Source organism: Hylaeus volcanicus, chromosome 8 (assembly GCF_026283585.1).
Source record: "Hylaeus volcanicus isolate JK05 chromosome 8, UHH_iyHylVolc1.0_haploid, whole genome shotgun sequence".
Classification (NCBI taxonomy): domain Eukaryota; kingdom Metazoa; phylum Arthropoda; class Insecta; order Hymenoptera; family Colletidae; genus Hylaeus; species Hylaeus volcanicus.
This window is the reverse complement of record NC_071983.1, coordinates 10466625-10489274: the sequence shown is the minus strand read 5'-3', so window position 1 is coordinate 10489274 and position 22650 is coordinate 10466625. Positions and strand designations below refer to the sequence as shown.

The 22650-nt window shown below is 43.4% G+C and overlaps 1 protein-coding gene across 8 annotated transcripts in view; it reads left to right on the top strand.

Moving 5' to 3' along the window:
• The window catches only part of LOC128880897 (NAD(+) hydrolase sarm1), a 119649-nt gene extending 97920 nt beyond the window's left edge, over nt 1–21729 (top strand). For 7 of the 8 annotated variants that reach the window (XM_054131444.1, XM_054131442.1, XM_054131443.1 and 4 more), the window contains 8 exons: nt 1140–1357; nt 1942–2212; nt 4374–4541; nt 14877–14978; nt 16413–18413; nt 18499–18665; nt 18742–18963; nt 19461–21729. In XM_054131444.1, coding sequence (XP_053987419.1) covers nt 1140–1357; nt 1942–2212; nt 4374–4541; nt 14877–14978; nt 16413–18413; nt 18499–18665; nt 18742–18931 — 3117 coding nt within the window. In that variant the 3' untranslated portion in view covers nt 18932–18963; nt 19461–21729. Of the gene's footprint in view, nt 1–1139; nt 1358–1941; nt 2213–4373; nt 4542–14876; nt 14979–16412; nt 18414–18498; nt 18666–18741; nt 18964–19061; nt 19099–19460 lie in introns of all 8 variants that reach the window. The other variant, XR_008457932.1, reaches the window with a different exon arrangement.
• Nucleotides 21730–22650: the final 921 nt, after the last annotated feature.

Sequence of the window (22650 nt, the reverse complement as noted above, 5' to 3'; positions counted from 1 at the left end):
AAACAATAGTCAGCCCGTATTAGCTCGGATTCAAATTGGTTGTTTGATGAAAAAGATCGAATACGTCTCTGACACTTTAGAATTCTCCAAAAAGCTATTCGACTAGATCTGCTCCGAGCACCAGCGAAGCCACTTTGTCGACTCGATAGTTGCTGTCTCGCACGAAATAATTGAATAATCAGAGCCTGGCATACCCGTGGCTTTACGTAATGTCGCCCACGTGAATTTTTTTCCACTCCAGTCGGTGAGACCGAACTTCCAGGTCCGGGAACCTTGGGGACCAGATTTCCCAAGGCCTCCCAGACGTTGAGAACGTTGCCACTCTTCGATTTCGAACGGTGTTTGGCACTATTGCTGGCCACCGCTTTGGATATTTACCAGAACCCGCTAGCCGCGCTCCTTATGCTCGGATTAATCAACCAGGCAGCCCAGATGGCGAGAAAAACGCGAGTTATATTCGGAATACTTCAAATTAGTATTTTGTTATTTATTTAATGGTGCATAAGGTTACTTAATATCGTGTCAGCTTATTCATTAGGTATCGTTGTTAGAAATATAGTAATATAGCACTTGTTTATTCAAAAATATCGTGATAGCCACGCCCCCACATAATCAACCATAAGGAGTGAAAATAATAACACGACCGTTAGGATACAGAATGATCCTGAGTTTGAATCCCCAGCCTTACTTTTTCTTTCCTTAATTTAAAAAAAAAAAAGAAAAAATACAACCCAACAGATCTTCCCAAAGCAGAGTCCAGAAAATTTTCCCGTCGAATCGATTAAACATGACAAAATAAATTCAGCTACCAAATCCCCAGCTAATCGTTCGATAACCGTGGACGAATTGAGAAAACGCGTGGAAGGTCGATTACAAAATCCTCGAGATCTAAAGTCCACCGGAGCGCGAATAATAGCGAACGATTCCCTGTAAGCGTTGAACGCGTTCGTTATGTAAACGAAAAATCGTGGAAAAGCCGGCGAGGGATCGTTCGCGGGAAAAAGAGCGGATCAGGGTGGGGGAGGGATGGTCGCGATAGAGCAGCGATGAGCGAAACAGAGTTAGGATGTATAGGCGAGGGATGGTGAGTCACGCCACGTGGATTTTAAATAGAACGTAAACGGCTTTTGACTCCGCAGATGCTGACGACGAACCAGAGCCAGAGCAGCAGCAGTTCGAGCAGGGTGGCCAAATCCTCGCAGAGGATTCTTACCTCGTCCTCGTCGAGTGAGATGAAAGCCAGCTCCATGAAAAGCGACCTAAGGGAACTTCAGCGCGGCATCTCGGAGATGAAGAGCAACATATCGACGAACTTCTCGCAACGATTGCGCAGCAGCATGGAGAACCTCGTGGACAGGTGGGTCCTCTCCGGGGCTTGGCTGAAATCTCGCTTTGCTTTGATGTTAAAAGATGCGTTGAGACGAGCGGAAATTTCGTTCGAGTCGAAATTTTTAGTGCCTGGGAGGAGGGTATACTTTTGAACGGGAACATGCTTCAGGGATTTGAGGATACTTTATTGGCTATTAAATGAGTCCTTTTAGTTCGTGTGCGCTTATGAAATTTATAATGCTCCGATTTGCTGATTTTTAATAGCGACGCTCTTTGCCAATTCTTTTTTAGCAAAGAATTTTAAATATCGTTAAGTTCCGTAACTCAAGTTTCTTTGAGAAGATTACAAATAGGATATCAATAACTTCTTTAAATAGAATATGAACAGTTTGTTCAAAGTGAATGTACGTAAACAGATAATTAACTCGTCCGAAGCATTCTATTTTTAAGTAACGATTAGAATTATCTAAGTAAGAATTTTGTCCATCTGCGAGCCACCGTCGCGGTCCAAGATTTATTTATAACCGAGTCTCACACAGCGTCCATCTCTCTTCGTCGCGTGAACGCCTGGTCGAGCTTTTCAGATTGAATCGAATCTCTTCGTTTTCCCAGGGACGGAAACGGAACGGAAGAGAGCGACCTGACGGAGCCGTTGGTGACGTTTCCCGATCCTGACACGCCGCCCCCAGCGACGGGGACGGGGACGGTGACGTTGACGGGAGGATCCCCGTCGCAGTTGAGTTCCCTGAACTCGCTGAACAATCTTCACAGCATGAGCCCACCGATCAGTATATCGAACATTTCGAACATGACGAACTTGCCTGCTGGCCAAGAGACGATGAAGTTCGAGCAGAAGAAGATGACCAGCGCCTCCAAGACCAAGGTAGCGTACCCGTTTGCTTCCGGTTCTTGTTAAGATATATTATATACGGAACATCTGAGAGCACTGAGCATGAAATTCCAGCATAAATAGTCGTTCATTCGTTTATTAAGAGGAGTATTTTAGCATTGTCACACAAACAGCAGCTTGGAGCTGTTTGAAGATTACTCAAAAGTTTGGTAGTATTATTATCGATACACTTTCGTTACTAATTATTCATTCTTCCGGTAGATCCTCTCGATTTTTAGTATCACGAAGTCAACGGCAGTTTTGCAAAAGGACATGACTTGCATTTATGTATATAAGCTAGAACATCCATCAGAGAATGGATCAGGCTCTTACATTTGATATACTGTCTGATGTCTTCTGTTGGAAGCGTATTTGGATATTTGACAGCACTCAGGCTAACGTTATGTAGGCGTCTGATAAATAATTATGTCAGTACGAGGACGTGTCTTTCGTATGCAAATCTTCGGCAAGTTGTTCGAGGTTCTGAGGCCTCGAGAGCTTTCAGAGGTTCCGATACTCGATTTACATTTAGGTGTTCCTTTGAAAGTGTATTTTGATGATTTCAAAAATATTCTAAATCTACTTAGAACACACTTTCAAAAGGACCCTAGCTCGCGCCTTGATCATCAGTAGACTGCGGATCTTTATGCAAAATAAAATCTTCGCGACTGTTCCTTCAAAAATTGAACCTAAATAGGAATTTTATTTTATTCTGCAAATATTGTAACATCAACTTTACTTTCAATTTTTTTATATTCTTGCATATTGTTTGCATTTTGTAGTTTCTTGCACATTCAAATTTCCTATAAATGCATAAAGATCCGCAGTCTAATCATCAGTCTAAACCAGTTGTATCTCTTTTAAATTGAACAAGCTCTTCAAACTAGATACAGGAAGTTGGAATCTAGCTAACCGTCTGCCGAGCTATTTATCTGATTTATGGTCCTAAATTTCGAAGATACTTGGACCGAATAGTGCCCAAAACGTTGAAATCGCTTGATTCACGATCGAAATTGCGGGCAGGTTTGAAGAAAGATGAGCGTGAGACAGTTTTAGACTCGATTCGCTTCCTCGATATTGCGCGCGGAATCATCGACGTCGCGTGGACTCCTCGAGTGTTTGGCGACACGAGGCTGCGCAATGTTTGGCCGGAGGTGCGGTTTCCTCTGGGTAATCTAGGTCAAGGACTCTGAACTCTGCCTCTAGGTGACTCCTCTGGCCAAAAATTGGCAGCTATACGTGTCCACGGAAGGTGGCGTCGTGGGATCCCCAGCATTACCCTAACAACGTTATCTACTTCCTCGTAGTGCTTCATCCTTGTGTACATCCTGAAATTAATAGATAATTTTGGAGGCCACCGACAAGCTTGGTAGTTTATAATATTATTTTCCTTGAAATGGACCATCTGTTGACATCTCTTTCGATTTCAATCGAACCTTAACTCTTTCGTACACGTATCGACATATCTCAACATGTTTATCTCGCATGCAACCTTACGTAATCGCACAACGAGGACGTTAAGCGAAAAAATAAATAAATAAAACGAATAATAGATCGCGACGGCAGAAATCCCAGTCTTCGATTTGCGTACAAACTTGCCTATAACTCCGATATTTGACAAAAAGTGTAATATTGAATTACCAGGTGATAATTGATCGAGAAACGTATCGCACGAGTCCAGATACATTATTCGCGACGGTTATTTTTATCGTTGAATGTCACGCCCTGCTGTCGACAGGTGATCTCTTTCCGCTTGGTTTCTATCTTTAAACTACGCTTCCGTCGCGGCCGACGTTCAAACTTTTCACCGCGTCACGTTTCGTTTCGACGGCCAAGGTCGCCGTTTCCATAGCTTGGTGAATTTTAAAGAGTAATCCGAGGTTTTCTTTGTTACACAATCAAACCTGGAGGACGTCGACTCCTCGGAATAATATTTACCACTTCCAGGGTTACCATAGCAGTTTCATAAAGTACCCTTTAACGAATCGGCAGAATTAACTAATTAAAATTAGACCATGGAATGTAGCATCGCAAATAATTGTAAGCAATTGTTATCGGACTAAAATTAACATTGTATTGCAGGGGTAAACTACAAAATTCCTTAAAAAAAAAATACTCGGAACACCTAAGCATCGTCGATTGTGTTAATTTCCAGGTGGTCACGGACGGCTTCAGCGCCGAAAAAGCGATCGCGAACACTGCCGAGATGAGAGCACTGCAGACTGGCGACGTCTCGTACAAAGAGCAGAGCGCCGCGACGGCGGCCAGGGCCCGCGTCGAACTCGATGGCGTGTCTGCAGAGAAAAGCGTCGCTGCAGCAAGGGTGAGTTCATTTTAAACACTTTTCAACACCTTACCAACCCCTTTGGACTCCAAGTATGTCACTCAGGCACAGGAATCGAGGTCTTTCAATTAACTCTCTGTCTGAGACACGCCGAAGCGTATGCTAATGTTGTTATAGTTAACTATGAAAGCTTGCTCCTAGGTGAACTGTTTGTAAGAGTATTCTTGGTCTTCTGGAGATCATAGAACAATTCAGATATCTCTGAATCAGAGTTCCCTTTTAGAGGCATGTCCTCCAAATTCTCAGTATAGATATATAGCACTATAGATACTCCTGTTTATCTTCTTCTGAGTATTCTTGGTCTTCTGGAGATCATAGAACAATTCAGATATCTCTGAATCCGAGTTCCCTTTTAGAGGCATGTCCTCCAAATCCTCAGTATAGATATGTAGCACCATAGATACTCCTGTTTATCTGTCTACATCTTGCCAGAAACGAATACTATCGTTTTCTCATACCAATGACTTAGTTAACATGCTCACGACGGAGCAGAAAAGACTCTTAGACCAGCTTAGAGCGCGAAGGGCTACGAAATCCATGTCGAATCTCTTCTAACCACGCGGTTAGACGCCGAGTTACGAACAAAGACTCGAAGTTGCGAGAGGATCGGAGGCCTCGACTGGTCGACCCTCTCTGCTCGTTTGTGCCACAAAAGGATCTAAAGGAAGGCGGTGCTCTGGGTGCGGCCTAAACTCGACTCGCGTCGAATTGTTTGGCACGAAACACGGCGTGCTAGCGAAGTATCCTCTGAGGTCGTTGACACTATCTTCTCTTGCCGATGACGAGGCTGACGTCCTCGATCTGGGATACACCGTGTTCGAACCGCTAGTTCAAGGAGACGGCGACGATTTTGATAGAGTTCTTGGAATAAGATCAAGCGGCAATGCGAAGGACGCGGGTATTTACGGGTTGACCCAGCTTGAGCCGTGGAAACTGTTCTGTTCGCGTGAGTTTAGCAAGTTGAGGGAATTAGGGAGATGCTTGAATCCTAAACGTAGCGTAAACAATTGAGATTTGGGTAGAAATTGCTCTGAGAAGGTTGCTGAAGACTGATTTCGTGTGACGTTTCTTTTTTAGGAGGACATCTCTTAGCTTAGCAGATGCATCTACTTGTTTGGATCATTATTAAATATCTGTAGGGATAACTAAGGCTGTGTTATTTTGTTTTGAATAAAAGGGTTTAACATGACAGCTCTAGACAGACGAGTTAGACAGTTTTCGTATCATCTTCTCTGGTGATGTACCCACTCTCTCTAGCCAAAGATCTATAATAGACACTATTATATATTACCTTACACTAACAAAAATTGTCCTGATATTAATTCCTCCTTATCATTAGTCAATATCAGCCTTCTTGGCAGAAATCGGCAAAACCCTAGGGTTCGAATAAATCTGAAGTTTGCCGATATGTTTGTCTCGTTTCCTCTTTTGAACATTTTCCAAAGAAAGAAACGACATAAACACATCGGCAAACTTCAACTTTATTCGAAGCTTAGGGTTTTGTCTATCTCTGCTTCTTGGAAGGAATCGATATGTAGAATCAAGGAAACTCATCTGATCGTTGGAAATTCAGGACAGATACGAACTCCATTAAAGATTAGAATAACCGGTGGACTTCTGTTTACCGATTAATTTTATCTGACCGATTTTCGAGAATTACTCACGACTCTCGACGATAACTCAGCCGTGGCCCGGAATATAAATCTGTATCTTTCAACCCCGAAGAGGGATTCCACGAATCCTCCGTCGATGAAGGTTTTTGAAACTGGGTTATTCGCCCTGCAGAAATCATCGAACTCGGGTAAAGCGATTACAGGGATCCGTTGTTGATTACGCAGACAACGGAGCCCTTTACAAAGGCTACGCACCTATTTACGCGATGTCGGTGCTCTAAATTTAGCCGTTTTCAAGCGGACTATGTAGCTTTTGAGTCACCAGCCGGAATTTTTGAACCGGAGCCAATGACTCTACATCGCACAATGTTGTTCTCTGTTCCTCGACCTGCCAACCATCGGTCTGGCTCTTTTGTAACTTCCCAACCCGAAAGGAATGCTTCTCTCATACGTCGATTTTGATTGGATGTTCTATCAATTTTAATTGGTCCAACCTAACAGCTAGGGGTTTCCTAGTTTCTTTTTAACGATGAGAACGACGCTCTGATGAATCGTCGATTAGACTTACCAGAACAATCGCTAATTATATGAATTTTCAGTCGTTAAAAATTGATGGGGTTTAAATCGTCGGTCGTTAGAAATTGATGGGATTTAAATTGACATACTTTGAAACGCCTTCAGGTTTTATTTAATCGATCGTTTGGCCGATATAGTTCCAAAAATATTTTTACGTTTTGCTGAAATTTGTATCTATTCCTTCATTTTAACAGTCCCAGTAATATTATCGTGATTCTTGTTCTCTTTAATTCCACAATTATTTTCTAATTCCTTGGGTAAATAATCCAACGACCACCGAGGTAGAACCTCAACTGGCTTTTGCACCGATTAATGGGTAACTCGCGTACCCGTCATTCGTTTAAAAGGCTACCGCGAAATGGCAATGGATTTCCCTGGTTTCCGTGAACCAGCCGCGAAATCGTGCGTTTAATCGTCCGCAAACCTTGACCCGTGCGAAGGCTCGACTGGTTTTTCTCCTTTATCAGAAATCTGTTCTCGCGACATCCACCTCCCCCATCGATAGCGAGCTGACCTTTTGAACATTGCTCGTATTCACCTGCAGGGGAAATCGTCGATGGCACGAATCGAGATATAGGATAAACTTTTTGTTTACGAGAACTCGGACTAAAGAATCGATTGAAATTGGGACTTGCTTCTCGGTATTTCCGTTCGACGTTACGCAACTTCTTGCAACTGGATTATTCGGGCTATTCGATCTAGGAAGGCTTAATCATCAATCAGCCAGCGAACGCTGCCAAAAATTGTGCTCGTGGCGATCGCAGACATTGGTGGAGAGTTCGTTTTAGAATCGTTGTGTACAGGCGAATTTTATGAGTCACGCACGTGCCTTCACGTTCGACGCACGAGGCAAGGGTACAGGTGGATAGGGGATGTGGACTTTACACAAGGGTTGTGCGAGGAGGAGTGGAACGTTCATTTGAAAGGTGGATGAGGAATGGGGTTGCTTGAGAAGTAGGTAAGGGATGGGGAGGGTTTAGTTAAAGGGTGCATGAGAATTGGGGGCCTTACTTGAGGGATTGATAAGGAATAGAAGGATTTACTTGAGGTCTAGATGAGAATTGGGGGCCTTATTTGAAGAATGGATGAAGAATGGAAGAGTTTATTTGAAGGGTGCATGAGAAATGGGAGCCTTCTTTGAAGGATGGATGAAAAATAGAAGGGTTTACTTGAGAAAGGGATGAGTAATGGGGTTACTTCAGAAATAGGTTAGTTATGGATAAGCTTCCTTGAAGTGTGAGTGAGGAATGGAGTTACTTGAGAAGCAGCTACGATAAGAGGATACTTACTTGAAGGCTAAACGAGGAATGCCTTGCTCGAGATGTGATGGAGGGTGGAATACTTCTAGCCCCTAGATAGAAAGAGAAGAAGAATCCCCGAGTCTAGAACATCATCGACGTCTCCAGGGGGTGGTTGAGTCACGGGGGTGGTCACACGCGGTGGTCGAAGGAACTGCTCGGTAACCACCGGCAACCGATCGATATCACCTCGAGGGCAACGCAGTAGTTTGTTCCTGACGCCGACAAACGACGGTTCGCGGGCGTCGATGGGCCAGCAACTGTCCAGCCTCGCCAGAGGACTTTTTCCCGTCCTGAGGCCCAGGAGCGGCGTCGAAAGGCGAAAGATCATGGCGAACGAAAACCTCGACAGCCAGATCTCGAAAATGGTAACGAAGCTGGCGGAGTGAAAGTGTGATTACAGTTAGTGTCGGTTCGATCGATCGTCTCTCACCTGTTTAAACAAACAGACAAATGGGGGTTGCAACGTGTGCTCGTCCCTGTTTCACACCTGCGAATTTCACGGTTGTCGAAGAACAGCTTCCAAGTGGCATCGCGCGATTACACAACGTACTCTTCGATTTACAATTGCTTACTTGAGATATGAGTCGCCTGGTGCTATAGTCACTAAAAACATTGTGGAAAATATTTAAGGTTGGCGTCTCGAAAATTGTGAAATTCTTGAAAATAATCGAAGTAGTCGAAATATTTGCAACAGCGCAATCGATGTAGTAATCCATCGACTCGATCGTTCCTCTGTTCCAAGCCGGGATGCTCGAGGACGGAGAAACTCTCGAGCCGATGGACGCTGACGATAATTGGCTCTTTAACCTCGAGGAGGACGGTAAGTGCCGTGAACGGGTCCGTTCAAGTCGCGTGTTTTCCTCGTCGCGTGTTTTCCTCGTCGCGGGCCAGCTGGAAAAACGCGGCATTAATCGGAGGGCGTGCGCAATGACGATTGGTAAATTACAGGGGAACCGAACGGGCGCCAATGATTACGGCGATCGTGTTAATTGAAAAATAACTGTGCGCCTGGTTAACTTTTCATTTCATCGGGCATGAAACACGGCAGCCACTTATGTAACCCTAGGTTTCTCAAGCTTCATCTAAAGCAAAAAGTAAAGAACAATTCGAACTCTTGGTGGAACACTTCGATACGAGATTGTTCCTCGAGCGATATTTATTTAATTTTAATTACTGAACTTCTGACTTCAGTCCCTAGATACTTACATATGCCTAAAATCGAACGCTCGAATCGACTAATGAGCTCGCGTAAAATTCATTCTTCTGTAATGGTAATCGAAAGCATAGACTTCGAATCAGAGGGATTTTAAAAAATAATTGTGACGAACCATTCTGTAGAACCGTCCACGAAGTTTCCAATAATCATAACAAGAAAACAACTCTCAGAAAACAACCGACAGAGTTTCCACCCTCTAAGCTTCTAATCGTCAAACAACAATGTCGCGTTGTTGATCTTGTTGATGAGCGATTCGCAGTCGTTTTGCAACGTTTCGCAATATTTCTGCTTCTTTGTTAGCCGTGAGAGCGCGAAGCGATCATTTAGTGACGGTAGGTGAGATCATCCAAATTTCTGTCGGATTTTCGAGAATCGTTGCCAACGAGGAATAGGTGTCACCGATATTTCCCCCCTCCCGGAAACTGAAATAGAGCTCGACCGCGAAATATGCGCTCGCGTGGACTGCCAGCTACTTCTGTCTCGGCACTCGGCATTTTCAAGGACTTGTTCAAGGTCCTCGAGATCCCCGTAGAGCCCTCGGAGAATTGGAGGACTCTTCGTGCTTACTTGTGATCGATGGATCATTCCAACGAGGACACGAATGTCTAAATTGTACTAACATTTCAGCAAAAATGTATCGAATCGTGGTACTTAAAAAAAAAAAAAAGAAGAAGAAGAAGAAAAGAAATAGTTTGAATAGTTTTCGTAGCCTTCTCGAGATCGAATCCGTTCTTAATCGAATTTTTCAATTTTTGTTTTAATATTCAATTTTTAAAAGCGAAGCGTAGAATAACATCGATAATTTGATTTCTTAGTCGCAATATTTTTTCATTGATTAATCATGGGACACATCAATTTCAAATTTTGTGCGTATGTTTGGTCGTATTTTGTTGAGCAACAGGAATTTTTTCGAGCATAGAGTATTTTGTCGAAGTAATGCATGATGACACGCGACGAGTGCAAACAAATTTACAACCACGTTAGGCGTGATAACGTTGACCAGATTACCTACAAATGGACGAAACCGCTCAAAGAAAAACGAATTAGAACATTTTGTGTCTTCCTCGTGGTTCGGAAAATTGCAGAAACAATTATAGCCAGCTTATCTCTGCTCGTGTAATCGTCGCTTTTTCAATTAAAAACAGTCGTATTTATAGAAGCGCGAAAAGAGTCGACAGACTTATCGTGTTTCATAGCAGAGATAACGAATCTTAGAAATATAGCTTGTCGTATGTGTAGCTTCGTTCATTTTGCATTCGACATTTTACAACGTGACCTCGTAGTACACAGTTACGAAAAAAGCCGCAAATCTTATCGAGCAGATAAACAATTCAAACAAATTTCGTACGTCGATTAAATATCTTCTTTTTCGCTTGGGAATCGAAGTCATTAATAAAACAATTATTTTCTATCAAAAACAACTTACTATCAAGCGTCAAACAATAAATTAACGTATCATGTGATTACATATTCTCTTCTGTCACTTTGAAAATAATAATTGTACATCCGAGATAACCAAGTAATGAAATATTGCCCTGCGAAACGCAAGCGAAGGAGAACCTTATCAATCCACTGATAACACTTTCGTAACTATTATTTGTCTCGTTTCGAAACAAACGAATGACTAATCTGTCGTTGAATGTTTAATTATGCAGGCATCGTTAAGTTGCTCGCCTGTAGCTCACCTCGATAAATGCTCGCACTCCGTTCCAAACTTCGGCCATTTATCGAGGTACTACTGTAATGCACTATACGAAGTGCAAATGATGGTTTTTCATTACTGTTAAATAATTAAAATTACCCCCAAAATATTCAAGTTTGTTTCCCGTGAATAAACATTGAACCAATCGACTAAAGTGGCACATATAATCATCGAAACAATTCCTGGCGCTTCGTTGGTCACTTTCGGTGACATCTCGAGGACTCGTTGCGTAACAATGACTCTAGAGGTATTCGGAACTTCACCAGAATCCGTGCAGACGCGAAACGCGTCTACCCTGGTCGTGAATGATGCGACCACCGCTATTTCTGGTCGTGGAAAAATAGAAACAGCATCCACACGGAATCCTGTCGAAAAATTCATCACGTGGCAGCTTGTTGCATCTAGACGTTACTCGGCTGGCGGAAACGAAATTAACCTGTGCGCCACTCGTGTAATAGCGTTCGAACGAGATTCCTGGGCTCCGGTAGTGCGCGTCGCGACGCTGCGATCGATCTATCGATCTCCTCGCTTACTTCCGTAGATTCGTTTCCTTGGAAAGCGACGCGTCGTCCACATTTTTTATTCGAATGCACGTTTAGAACGACGAATAAAATTTGTTATTTGAAATGAAATTACACTTCGCGTTAGAGGAACGTAAGTGATCGACCTCCCGACGAGTTGATATGCGCTTCTGACGAGATGAGCGCACCGTGGCCAGTGCATCGTGGCGTGATGCGGCAAAGAGCGTTCAATCGCGACCACGTGGTGAGTTTTCTTCTTAGAATAATCCATTTTCATCGAAAATGGCTACATTTATACCACGTCCTCCACAAACAAGGAGGTTCCAGTATCGTTATCCTTTGTATTCTTCTTTTTTAAATTCAAGTAAACCTTGGTTAGCTCGGAAATCCTGACTTACATCCACACAATTGCAACGATTACGTAACATTTTTAAATTTTAATCGACGTTTTCTACAAATTTTCTCCGTCCTGGGCGTGCGTGCTTCGGAAACTTTTCCTCGACAAACAGATGGCTTCCAGAAAGGATAAAAAAGGATTTTTCGGTTCGATAAATAAACAGAGTACGAGAGAATGCAGGTATTGTTTTCGAACTCTTCCCGGAACGGACCGTGCAACGTCGATGAAAGAAACGAACAGGTCTCGGCGGTGTTCGATGTGTTTCTCGGTGAATTTCCGTTTTGTGCGTCGATTCGACAATGCCCGTTGTTTAATTTTCCATTCTGCGCGAATGAACGGGTCAGTGCACCTTCTTTGTTTCTGGATGTCTGCATTTGGCAATTTTGTCAGTGCCTTCCTCGATCGGAGACTTTTTGCACGATAATCAATAAATAAGATACTTGTTTAAATATTGCCGGATTAACGTTATCGTGCGATGACTCCGAAAATGGGATTCACTGTGACGTTTGACGAATCGTTTGAAAAACGATAAAGTTTAATTAGGAAATGATACTAGGAACGAGATAACGTTACACTGAAAAATGTATAAATTACTTTTGAGTAATATTAGAGTGCAAATATCTTGAAGGTTAATTTTATAATCCAAGGAGGACGGAAATAATATTCGAATACAATTCAGTGGAGTCGTTTGTATATCACAATAAATATTCTTAACTCGAATACAAAACATCAGCTTGAATGGTTCAACAGTACGCTGCAAAATGTGACGCCTGTTGATTACAGGATTACATAAACAAGTACTCCTCTTAGAATAATTAAGAGGTTTTTATCGCACATCAACGATTCCAGTGTTTTCCACTCTACGCCTCTGTTACTTAATATCATATTGTTATTTAACACTTTATTTACCGGGAGCCTATTTATAGGCTGTTTAATTCCAGTGTTTAGCTTTTCTAATTTATTTACTGTGTTGACGGTTGTCTATTTACAATATCACAGTTTTTGGATACAGACTTGGCTTTTCGATGTACCTAGTAATAGTACGAAGGAATTATTGTCAACCTAGATTGGCATATGCTACTGTAGAAAATTCTTTCTTCAATTAAAGACTGTTTCTAAATAGCCCGGTAGATAAAGTGTTAATATAATTCAGCATTCAGGTTGTAAAATCTTGAATTTAAACGCCCATCGCGTCCAACAAATTCGTTGGCTCGTTCGGACCAACTAAAGCGTAAACGAACGTCACTGACGTAAACGATCGTAGGAATATCTGGAAGTCGTCGGAGACGGGTACATTTAAATTTGTCGAATTTTGTTTGCGCGCCGCGGCAGCTGTCTTCGAAATACGACGCGCACGCGCGCCTCGTCATTCCAAGAATAAAACAAAAATTCACGATCCACCGTTTCTGGAACCGAATCGATCCTAAAAATGCGACCGAATATATTTCAATGAAACTCCGCGTCCAGGTTTCGCGTTATCGTCTCAAAATCTGATTAAACTTCGAACAAGCTCGGTCTACGAATAACGAATATTACACGCATACTGATCAACAATTTCAAAAAATACTTTGAAGGGATCTCGAAGAGGATGAAAATCCATGCAAAAAATTCCCATAAACTCGTCCTTTGTCCCCCCGTAACAAACGAGAAATCGAGTAAAATCCATTTTCGTTCTCAGCCACCGACACGTTCACTGTCCGACCTCTCAGCCGCCTATCTAATAGCTCAGCACCGTGACCCATATACGGGTCACGGACAGCGAACAGGTCGATAACTCTACTCTGTATCTTAAAACACAATTTCTCGATGGTTGATCATCGCTCTTATAAAATATTCAACGAATCGCGTGGCACTGTAACTGAACGCAAGCCGGGGGGCGATCCCTCGATGGTAACGCCGCTCTAAAGTCCATCGTTCGATAACGCGAGCGATCTATGACGCCACGTGGAGGTCCAGGAATCGGAGGGAGAAGCGCAAGGTGGCCGAGAAGAAGAATATCGCGGCTGGCGACGACAGGGAGCCGCTGGTGACGACACGCACGGATTATATTTAGAGAAATACGTCAGAAGCTGATCGGAGAGGTCGAGCCGCGGCCGATGAGCTTTCGACAGGCCAGACTGTTATGGAACTCTGTCGCGGAAAGTCGCACGCGAAGCTTTTCCCGCCCAGTAGCGTTTCGACGCCGCGCGCGTCGCCCGTCTCGGACGTATTCGGTGTTTTCGCATCGTTGATCGCGGTAGTTTTCCTACCGCGAACTTTTACGTCGATCCTCTTATGTAACGTTGCTTTTCTGAAGTGAGTGAAATGGTGTCTGGTGTTTAGAGGGGTATCCAAAGGTAGAAGAAACGTTTCAAGAGGAGTTGCTGCAGATATTTCAGGGGAAGTTGGACCTGGTTCTAAGTAGTTTTTGGGGAGGGGATGGTCAGTTGTGCACTTTCGTTGAGGCTTGTTTTTATATCGATCTCGGTATCGTAGCGAAAAGAACATCTTGAATTGAAACTAAGAACATCGCTAAGTCTGAAGCATAGCAAAGGGAGTCGAGGAATTGCAAGTTACTCAGTGGGTAATTAAGACGAGGAGCGTCGAGATTGTTTCAGGACTGGATTTCGATGGGATCGAGGAAGTGTTTTGATTAATAGAAATTCGCAAGTGGTTGGCGGTCCACGCCGCGAAACTATACAACTGTGCGTGGAGCAAGCACAGTGCGATGATTGTGAGCCGCATTGCGATCGTATCGGTGCTTTTGCTACCGAGAATTAGAGTCGTTAGCTAACACGCCGTAAGTGGACCTTCAATGGCTTGCTAATTCCCTGCAACTGGTGCTGAATATTAAACATTCTTCCTCTTGGAATGTTTTCGCCACTCTCGACGCGTTGCACAATCGTTTCTCGATCGATTTATCGAAAAAGAAAATAATTTATTTCGCACTAGATGCGAGATTACATAAAAATACTGTTTAATGTTTTGTTTTTTTTTTTGTATTTACAGGAGCAGAGAAGCTTGAAAGCTGGGGATCTCTCGCACCAAGAAAGTAACAACATGGCAGCGTCTACTATGAAGCTGCAGAGCGATTCCTTCAGTTCAGAAAAGGTGAGAGACGAATTTAATTATTGAATTTTCGAAAGAAATTCGCAGTGGAGGTTTACTTGTTACCTACATATAACAAAAGAAGATAGGGGAATTCTTTACACTCCAAGAACATGAAGCAGTGATCCTGGAAGTTCACCTTTTGCTGGACATCCTTGATAGAAGCCCTTGATAAAAATTCTGATCACCAATTCCATCCGTATAGAATCCCCAGTTCCAACTACGACTCCAAGTCTAGCTCTTCAAGCCCAGTTTCCGCGTGGATCCTCGTACAATGGAAACGTTTCGTTGACGATGATCCGACGTTCGATGGTCAGTTGTCAATTAGAAGGTGTTCCTCTTGGCCAGCCACCAAAATATCAGTTTCCCCAGTGGCAGGCCGCAAACGATCGCGTTTGATAGTGTCTGTGGCCGTTTGGCGCGTGACGTAGGCCACGGTCACATTTATACTCGACGTGTAAACCACCGCTCGGATCGCTTCTCCGCCAGCTGAAAAGTGGGATCTACAGATTTAAACGGTGGTCAGTCGTTTCAGCGTTCAGTATCCACCGCTTTCTCGAGTCACGCGTCTCGCGGTTTCGACGGAAGCCGAGAAGAGGAGCACCATGACCACGAGGAAGTGGAGTCTCGACTCCAGAATGGTACACTGGACGGCTAGGGAGAATGCCCCTGGCTGGAATTCCGAGTCGGTGATATCAGAACTCTTGCAAAAGGTTATTTTGCCATTTCTCAGGATTTTGGATCACCCGTGTCGATTACTGAAGGCATTGATTAAGCGAGAACGCGATTCGTATGCGATAGGACGCGTTTTATCTTTTACTAAAGATATTCCACTTTTATATGGTCAACATCTGGCTCTGAAGACTCCGAGACAGCATCTTCCTTTAACACTATCAGATCCGACCGTGGGGACCATGCCTGCTAAGGAATTGTTCTCCACATTTTTGGAATTACGATCATCAGGGGCATTCTTCATGGGTCCCAGCGGTTGCGCCTGTTTGTTCCAATCTACGATTCACCTCGTTGACGTTCCTTGTGGATACTTACAATTATCGAGGATGAGAGGACAATCCTTCCATCCACTTTCAGTGTTACGTGGCGATACAGAAATACTGTTTACATTAACTGCGACGACCGGACGTGACACAGGCGTGTGATAATTCTCTCCCAGCTTGGATGCTTCGTTCCTCTACTCAGTGCCAAGCCAGCTTGCTTCCTTCGAGTCGCGTTGTTACTTCCAAGATTAATAGCTCTGTCTCTTAGCTTCCAAGTTTAAATTTACGAGTTTGATAGGAGTCCTCGGGTAGTGGCCTGAGCTTGAAGACGTGGTAGGACGGACCCAGACCAATTCCTGGTCATCCTATGCAATGAAATTCCCAGCTTGCAGACTCTAACTGAGACTCGTGACGCTAAAGCTAGCATATTTCTGTTTTCCAGAAAGCCATGGCGGCGCAGCAACAACGACAGACGGTCACCTCGACCGGAATCTTCAACCACGAGAAGCATATGGCCTCCAGTTCCCAATCGAGCATCACGATAGCCTCGAAAGGCGTCACGTCGAAGTCGTCGATGATCACCGCAGCGAACGCGGTGAATCAGCTGATGAACGGCATGAGGCCTGCGGAAGACGAGCTCCTATCGTTACCACTGGACGATCTGGACCTCCTCTGCTCCAAGTCGAACCCGCAGGACGTGGAGCGAGCGATCGCCAAGTACTGCAGCTTCCTAGACAGCTTCGTGGAGCGTCTGAAAGTGAACGAAGGGAAGAACAACAAGGCTCCCTTGCTCCTGAACAGAGTGAACGAAATTATCAGGAAAGCCTGGGCCGTTCCTACCCATGGACACGAGTTAGGGTACACGTTATGCAATACTCTGAGAACAAGGGGTGGTCTGGACCTGTTGATGTCGAACTGCGTGGCCAGCGATCAAGAGCTGCAGTTTTCGTCGGCCAGGTTGTTGGAACAGTGTCTGACCACGGAGAACAGGGAGCACGTAGTGGAAAACGGACTGGAAAAAGTGGTGAACGTCGCCTGTGTATGCACGAAGAACGCCAACTCGGTGGACCACTCCAGAGTGGGCACTGGTATCCTGGAGCACTTGTTCAAGCATAGCGAAGGTACCTGCAGCGACGTGATCAGGCTAGGCGGTCTGGACGCGGTCCTGTTCGAATGCAGGAAGAACGACATAGAAACGTTGAGACACTGCGCCGGTGCCCTGGCCAATCTATCTCTCTACGGAGGGGCTGAGAACCAAGAGGCAATGATCAAGAGGAAGGTACCAATGTGGTTGTTCCCTCTAGCCTTCCACAACGACGACAACATCAAGTACTACGCGTGTCTGGCCATCGCCGTACTAGTGGCCAACAAAGAAATCGAGGCAGCGGTGTTGAAGTCAGGCACCTTGGACCTAGTCGAGCCGTTCGTCACCTCTCACAATCCTTACGAGTTCGCCAAGTCGAACCTGGCACATGCGCATGGTCAGAGCAAGAATTGGCTGGAGAGATTGGTGCCTGTGTTGAGCTCAAAAAGAGAGGAAGCCAGAAATTTGGCAGCTTTTCATTTTTGCATGGAGGCAGGCATCAAGAAGCAACAGGGAAACACGGAAATCTTCCGCGAAATAGGTGCCATCGAGCCTCTGAAGAAGGTAGCGAGTTGTCCCAACGCGATAGCCTCAAAGTACGCGGCGCAAGCGCTGCGTCTGATCGGGGAGGAGATACCGCACAAGCTCAGCCAACAAGTGCCTCTCTGGTCCACAGAAGACGTCAGGGAGTGGGTGAAGCAGATAGGATTCGCAGAGTACGCGCAGAACTTCGTCGAGAGCAGGGTTGACGGCGACCTGCTGTTGCAATTAACGGAGGAGAATCTCAAAGAGGACATCGGTCTGACGAACGGCATCAGAAGGCGACGATTCACCAGGGAGTTGCAGAATCTGAAAAAGATGGCAGACTACAGCAGCAGAGATACGGGGAACCTGAACAGTTTCCTTCAATCCATCGGACAAGAGTTCTCCATCTATACTTACAGCATGCTCAACGCAGGCGTTGACAAGGACTCCATCAGGAATCTGTCCGAGGATCAGCTTCTGACCGAGTGTGGGATCGGGAACAGCATCCATCGGTTAAGGATACTGGACGCCATCAAGAACATGCAGCACAATCAATTGTTGGGCTCGTGCGAGGACGAGTCGCCCGACAAGTCGTTGGATGTGTTCGTTAGTTACAGAAGATCCAATGGATCTCAGTTGGCAAGCTTGCTGAAGGTCCATCTTCAGCTAAGAGGTTTCTCCGTGTTTATTGATGTCGAGAGGCTAGAAGCTGGCAAGTTCGACAACAACTTGCTACAGAGCATCAGGCAGGCTAAACACTTCCTCCTTGTGCTGACGCCCAAGGCTTTGGAAAGGTGTATACAGGACAGCGAGTGTAAAGACTGGGTTCATAGGGTGAGTCGATTTTTCTTTCACATAGTTGACGATGAGGTGTAATTATGTAACAGATTATATATGGATTGTATGCTGATGTTTGCAGGAAATTGTGGCAGCTCTACAGTCGCAGTGTAATATAATTCCCATCATAGACAATTTCCAATGGCCAGAACCAGAGGAACTTCCCGAAGACATGCGAGCAGTTTGTCATTTCAATGGAGTACGGTGGATTCACGACTACCAAGACGCCTGCGTAGACAAACTTGAAAGGTAAGCTTCTAAACTCAGGTTATAAAGAGGGAAAAGTTTTGGCCAGGGTAGTATTAATTGACTATTCCATCCACAGGTTTATGCGAGGGGAAATACCAGTCAGATCAGAAATGTCTGGTGGTATTCCAAGAAGTATCGCTACCAAGGACGTAACACAACCAAACACACAGGGTAGCACGAACATTCGACAACCACCAAACTACCAACGCATGCACAGCAATGAAAGTAGAGGCAGCGATAAAGATTCGACCGGTGGGCGAGATTGACTAGAGGGCCCGCCCACAGCCATACCGAGCAGGTGATTATTATTTACAATGCAGCTATGCGTTTATCATTAATCGGATTAATAAAATTCGAGGTGTCAGATTTAACGCAAAATTTTTATTTCTATGACAGCCAGGATTAACAATCGCGATAAGACAATCACGTATAGGTCAGTCCGTGAAATCAGTTTTCTATCCGTGTTTAAATGGTGTCAGTTCTTCCATGGTCGGATAAAAATGAACTGGTGGTCTCACTCCGCTTCCCCCATTGTCTTCCCCGGCAGGGGCAAGGACGACTTCTACTTTTAATTAGAGATAAGGATGTAGAGATGGAGTAACCAACGACCAGTTAATTTAGATCCCACCACGTACAGTATCTTGTATAATCGTCTTCCATGTTCCGCTTATTCGTTGTTAGTAATGTATGGCACGAGGACCTGCATGGTTGGTGAATGTAATTGTGAACAAGTAATCGTGTCGCATTCATCGACCGGCGAAGAACTTAAGTAAATTTATCGTATTCAAATTACAGGCTTAGAAAATCGTCCAGTCCGTCCCGTTGGTTAATGGGTCTGCCACCCACGTCTCCGCGATTAAAGTTCATCCACACGCACCCTGGAGGAAGTCCAGTGCCGCGAAGACCTCCGCGTCATCCTCCCTCTCCATCCACTAGATCTCGTTCGTTAGAGTTGTTAGACCAAGACGAAAAGAAATCGATCTCCCCGATCAGAGAGTCGGAACCACAACCGAGGCCCAGGTCCAGAAGCTTGGACGGCTTACTAGACGAAGATGGTATAGTGCCAGATATGAAGACTGAAGAGTCGCCTAAGCAGAATAGCGAAAGCGAGATCAACGGTAAAGAGTCCATTGACGCTCTGGATAGATCTGACTCGAAAGCAGAAGACGATCTTGTTCAGGGTGGGTATAAAGCAAATGGACCAATGGATAACGTTCACTCTGAGAGTTCAACCTGGGAAGACAGTTGTTGCCCGGTAAAATCGAACGAAGATCAAAATCCAACGCCTGTTCCTAGACAGCGAACGAAGACACCAGCTGTGGAAGCGAAATCGGAGGTTGTTAATATTTTACAGCCAGAAGAGGCACGGAAGTCGTTAACCTTCGAGGAGTCCAGCGACAAGGAGGAAAATAATCCACCCACGCGACCACCGAAACCTCTTCGATTCGTCAGCATGGATGGGCATCTGTCAACCGTGAACTCGAATATAGAGGACGAACAGGAGGAGTCTCACGCAAACTCGAAGAAAGTCGATCCTTGCGATAGTAACTCGGAGTTAAAGGAACGACTGGTGGCCACGGGAAACGATAAGACGACCCTGCTCAAGGCGAAGAGCTGTGGCGCGGGACTAGATTCCGACGAAAGCATTTCGTCCAACGAGTACAAGCCCAAACTGAAGGAGCAAGGCTCGCTGCTATCCCTTCCCACGGGGGCAGAGCCGAAACGAAAGAAAAACTTTATGGACAAATGCGTGAACAAGGTGCGGTCTTTCATGAGGAAGTGATTCGTAGCTTCCCCGGTTACGGTGATGAAAAAAAAAAACTTTGTTATTTAATTTTACTGATATTAATTAATTGGGACATCGTGATTCCAGCTGCGCGTGCGACGTTGCAACCAGAGTGTCGTATATATTCGCTTGTCGGTCAACTTTTCTATTCGTATTAGAAGAATTGTTTTCGAGATGTACAGACAGTATTTTTTTTCTCCACGTACGAACAATTCTTTCTTCTTTTTAATTTTATTTCAATACTTTTAACCGTTGGACAGCGAGAGGTCCGATAGTAAGACGGAGCCGGGTTGTTTTTGATGCCATGGCAAAATTCTTTACAATTCTGACGACAAACCTTCGTAAAAAAAGAAAATATGCTTATGAAGAAATACAGGCAATGTTATTATTAAATTCAACAATGAAGAGGATAAAGATTGAATAGATAAAAAATGCAGTTCCGTCGATTACATAAATTTATTTAACTATTCCAACTCTAACAAAATAGTGTGAGTGATTATTGGCTCAGCTCCGACGGAGAATGACTAACAAATGTATACAAATGTAACAAATGTATATTGAGATACGTGAAAGAATGAGATGTCAAGTTTTTGGAGAGTCAGTTTACACGCGAGTATACACGATATTTGTATAAAGATAAAAGCATCGCCATGGTAAAACTACAAGCGATTATAAATTTCTTTTTTTTTTTCTCTACAATGACAGGCAGCATGAAAGTATAACTGATGTTGTGCCTATTACAAAGTGTCTTCTTAGAAGTTGAAGATTAGGAAATAAATGAGATTCTCTTTTTACAGGTGCGAGAGAAAAAGAGAGTAGCCTGCTTTTTTCAGGCGGCTTTTATATATTTCCTTATCAAATTGTATTATAGACATGTAAACGCATAGATAATTAGCATTGTTATTTGTAATACAATTTTTTTAGTCGGTTTTTTTTAGAATATCGAGTATAATGTTTCGCTTGCGGTGTACGTCGTAAGTGAAGGCAGCTAACACAACATGAAAATAACAACAATTGTAACGTAACAATTGCTTACGTTACCTTTATCGTTTAATAAACGTTTTTACTGTATCACTTTTAACTGATGTTATCTTACGTACGTAGCAAGTTCGAACAAATTCGTACGAATTCCTTACGAAACTTCGATATTGTACTATTTTAAGATCCTGCCTAAAAATCGAAAAATGTATATTTTACCAAAGTTTCGCAAAGTAAAATTTAAGAATTTTATCAAAAGTTTGAATGTTTCTCACGGAATAAATTTTATTTAGCAAACTACTACGGGCCTCGTTAGTCTGCCATTGACAAACGGCTCGCCAAACGTTCGACATTAATGCATTTTTCTTACATCAAACCTTTGATTAAATATTTATTTGAATACACTGTCGCATAAAATTTTTATTTACTGCAATTAATTAATTTAACAACAGTAGTAGCTTTATTTCAATAATAGTTTATTATAAAAATAGAAATCCTGTACATAAAAAAATCATAATTCATGTACACAAATGTAACACTTGTAACCAAGTAGTAACTTAGATAACCTTATTAAGTTTATTGAAAGCAACTTGCCAAACAAAATTTAATAATATTCAGTGTAGTCGCGAATAGGATGTTGATGCGACTTTAAACCTTAAAAAAAAAAAAAAAAACTTGTAAACTATTCTATTTCATTAATATCAAGATTAAGGTCATGAAGTCAGGTACTGTGACATACATTTTAACACTGTTATATTTACAATTTGGCAATTAATTTAATTCATCTATTTATAATATCAGATCTTCCTCTAAGTATACGCATTAAATGCATATCTCTGATCATAAGGGTTGCACGCTTTGCATGCATGATTAATAAATTACAGTCTTCGAAGAATTGAACAAGGTAAGCTTCCGTTGCCTCGTGCAGTGCTTCAAGTGCAAATGCCTGTATCCTGCATATAATTTGAAAACAATGTATAATAACATTCTAGGAGCATCGCGAATATCTCAACTTTTAAAGCTATAATATATTCAAAATTTTACCTGTCGATTTTCAAGTCAACACTGCATTCCATAATAATTTGTTTAACTAAACGAACAAATGGAAGTTTCGGTATAATTAACTTGATAGATTTTCTCAAATAACGAATTTCATTTAAGACACGTGCTCTCCTACGATTTTTTCCGTTATTATTTACTAAAACACGAGTCTATAAAAAA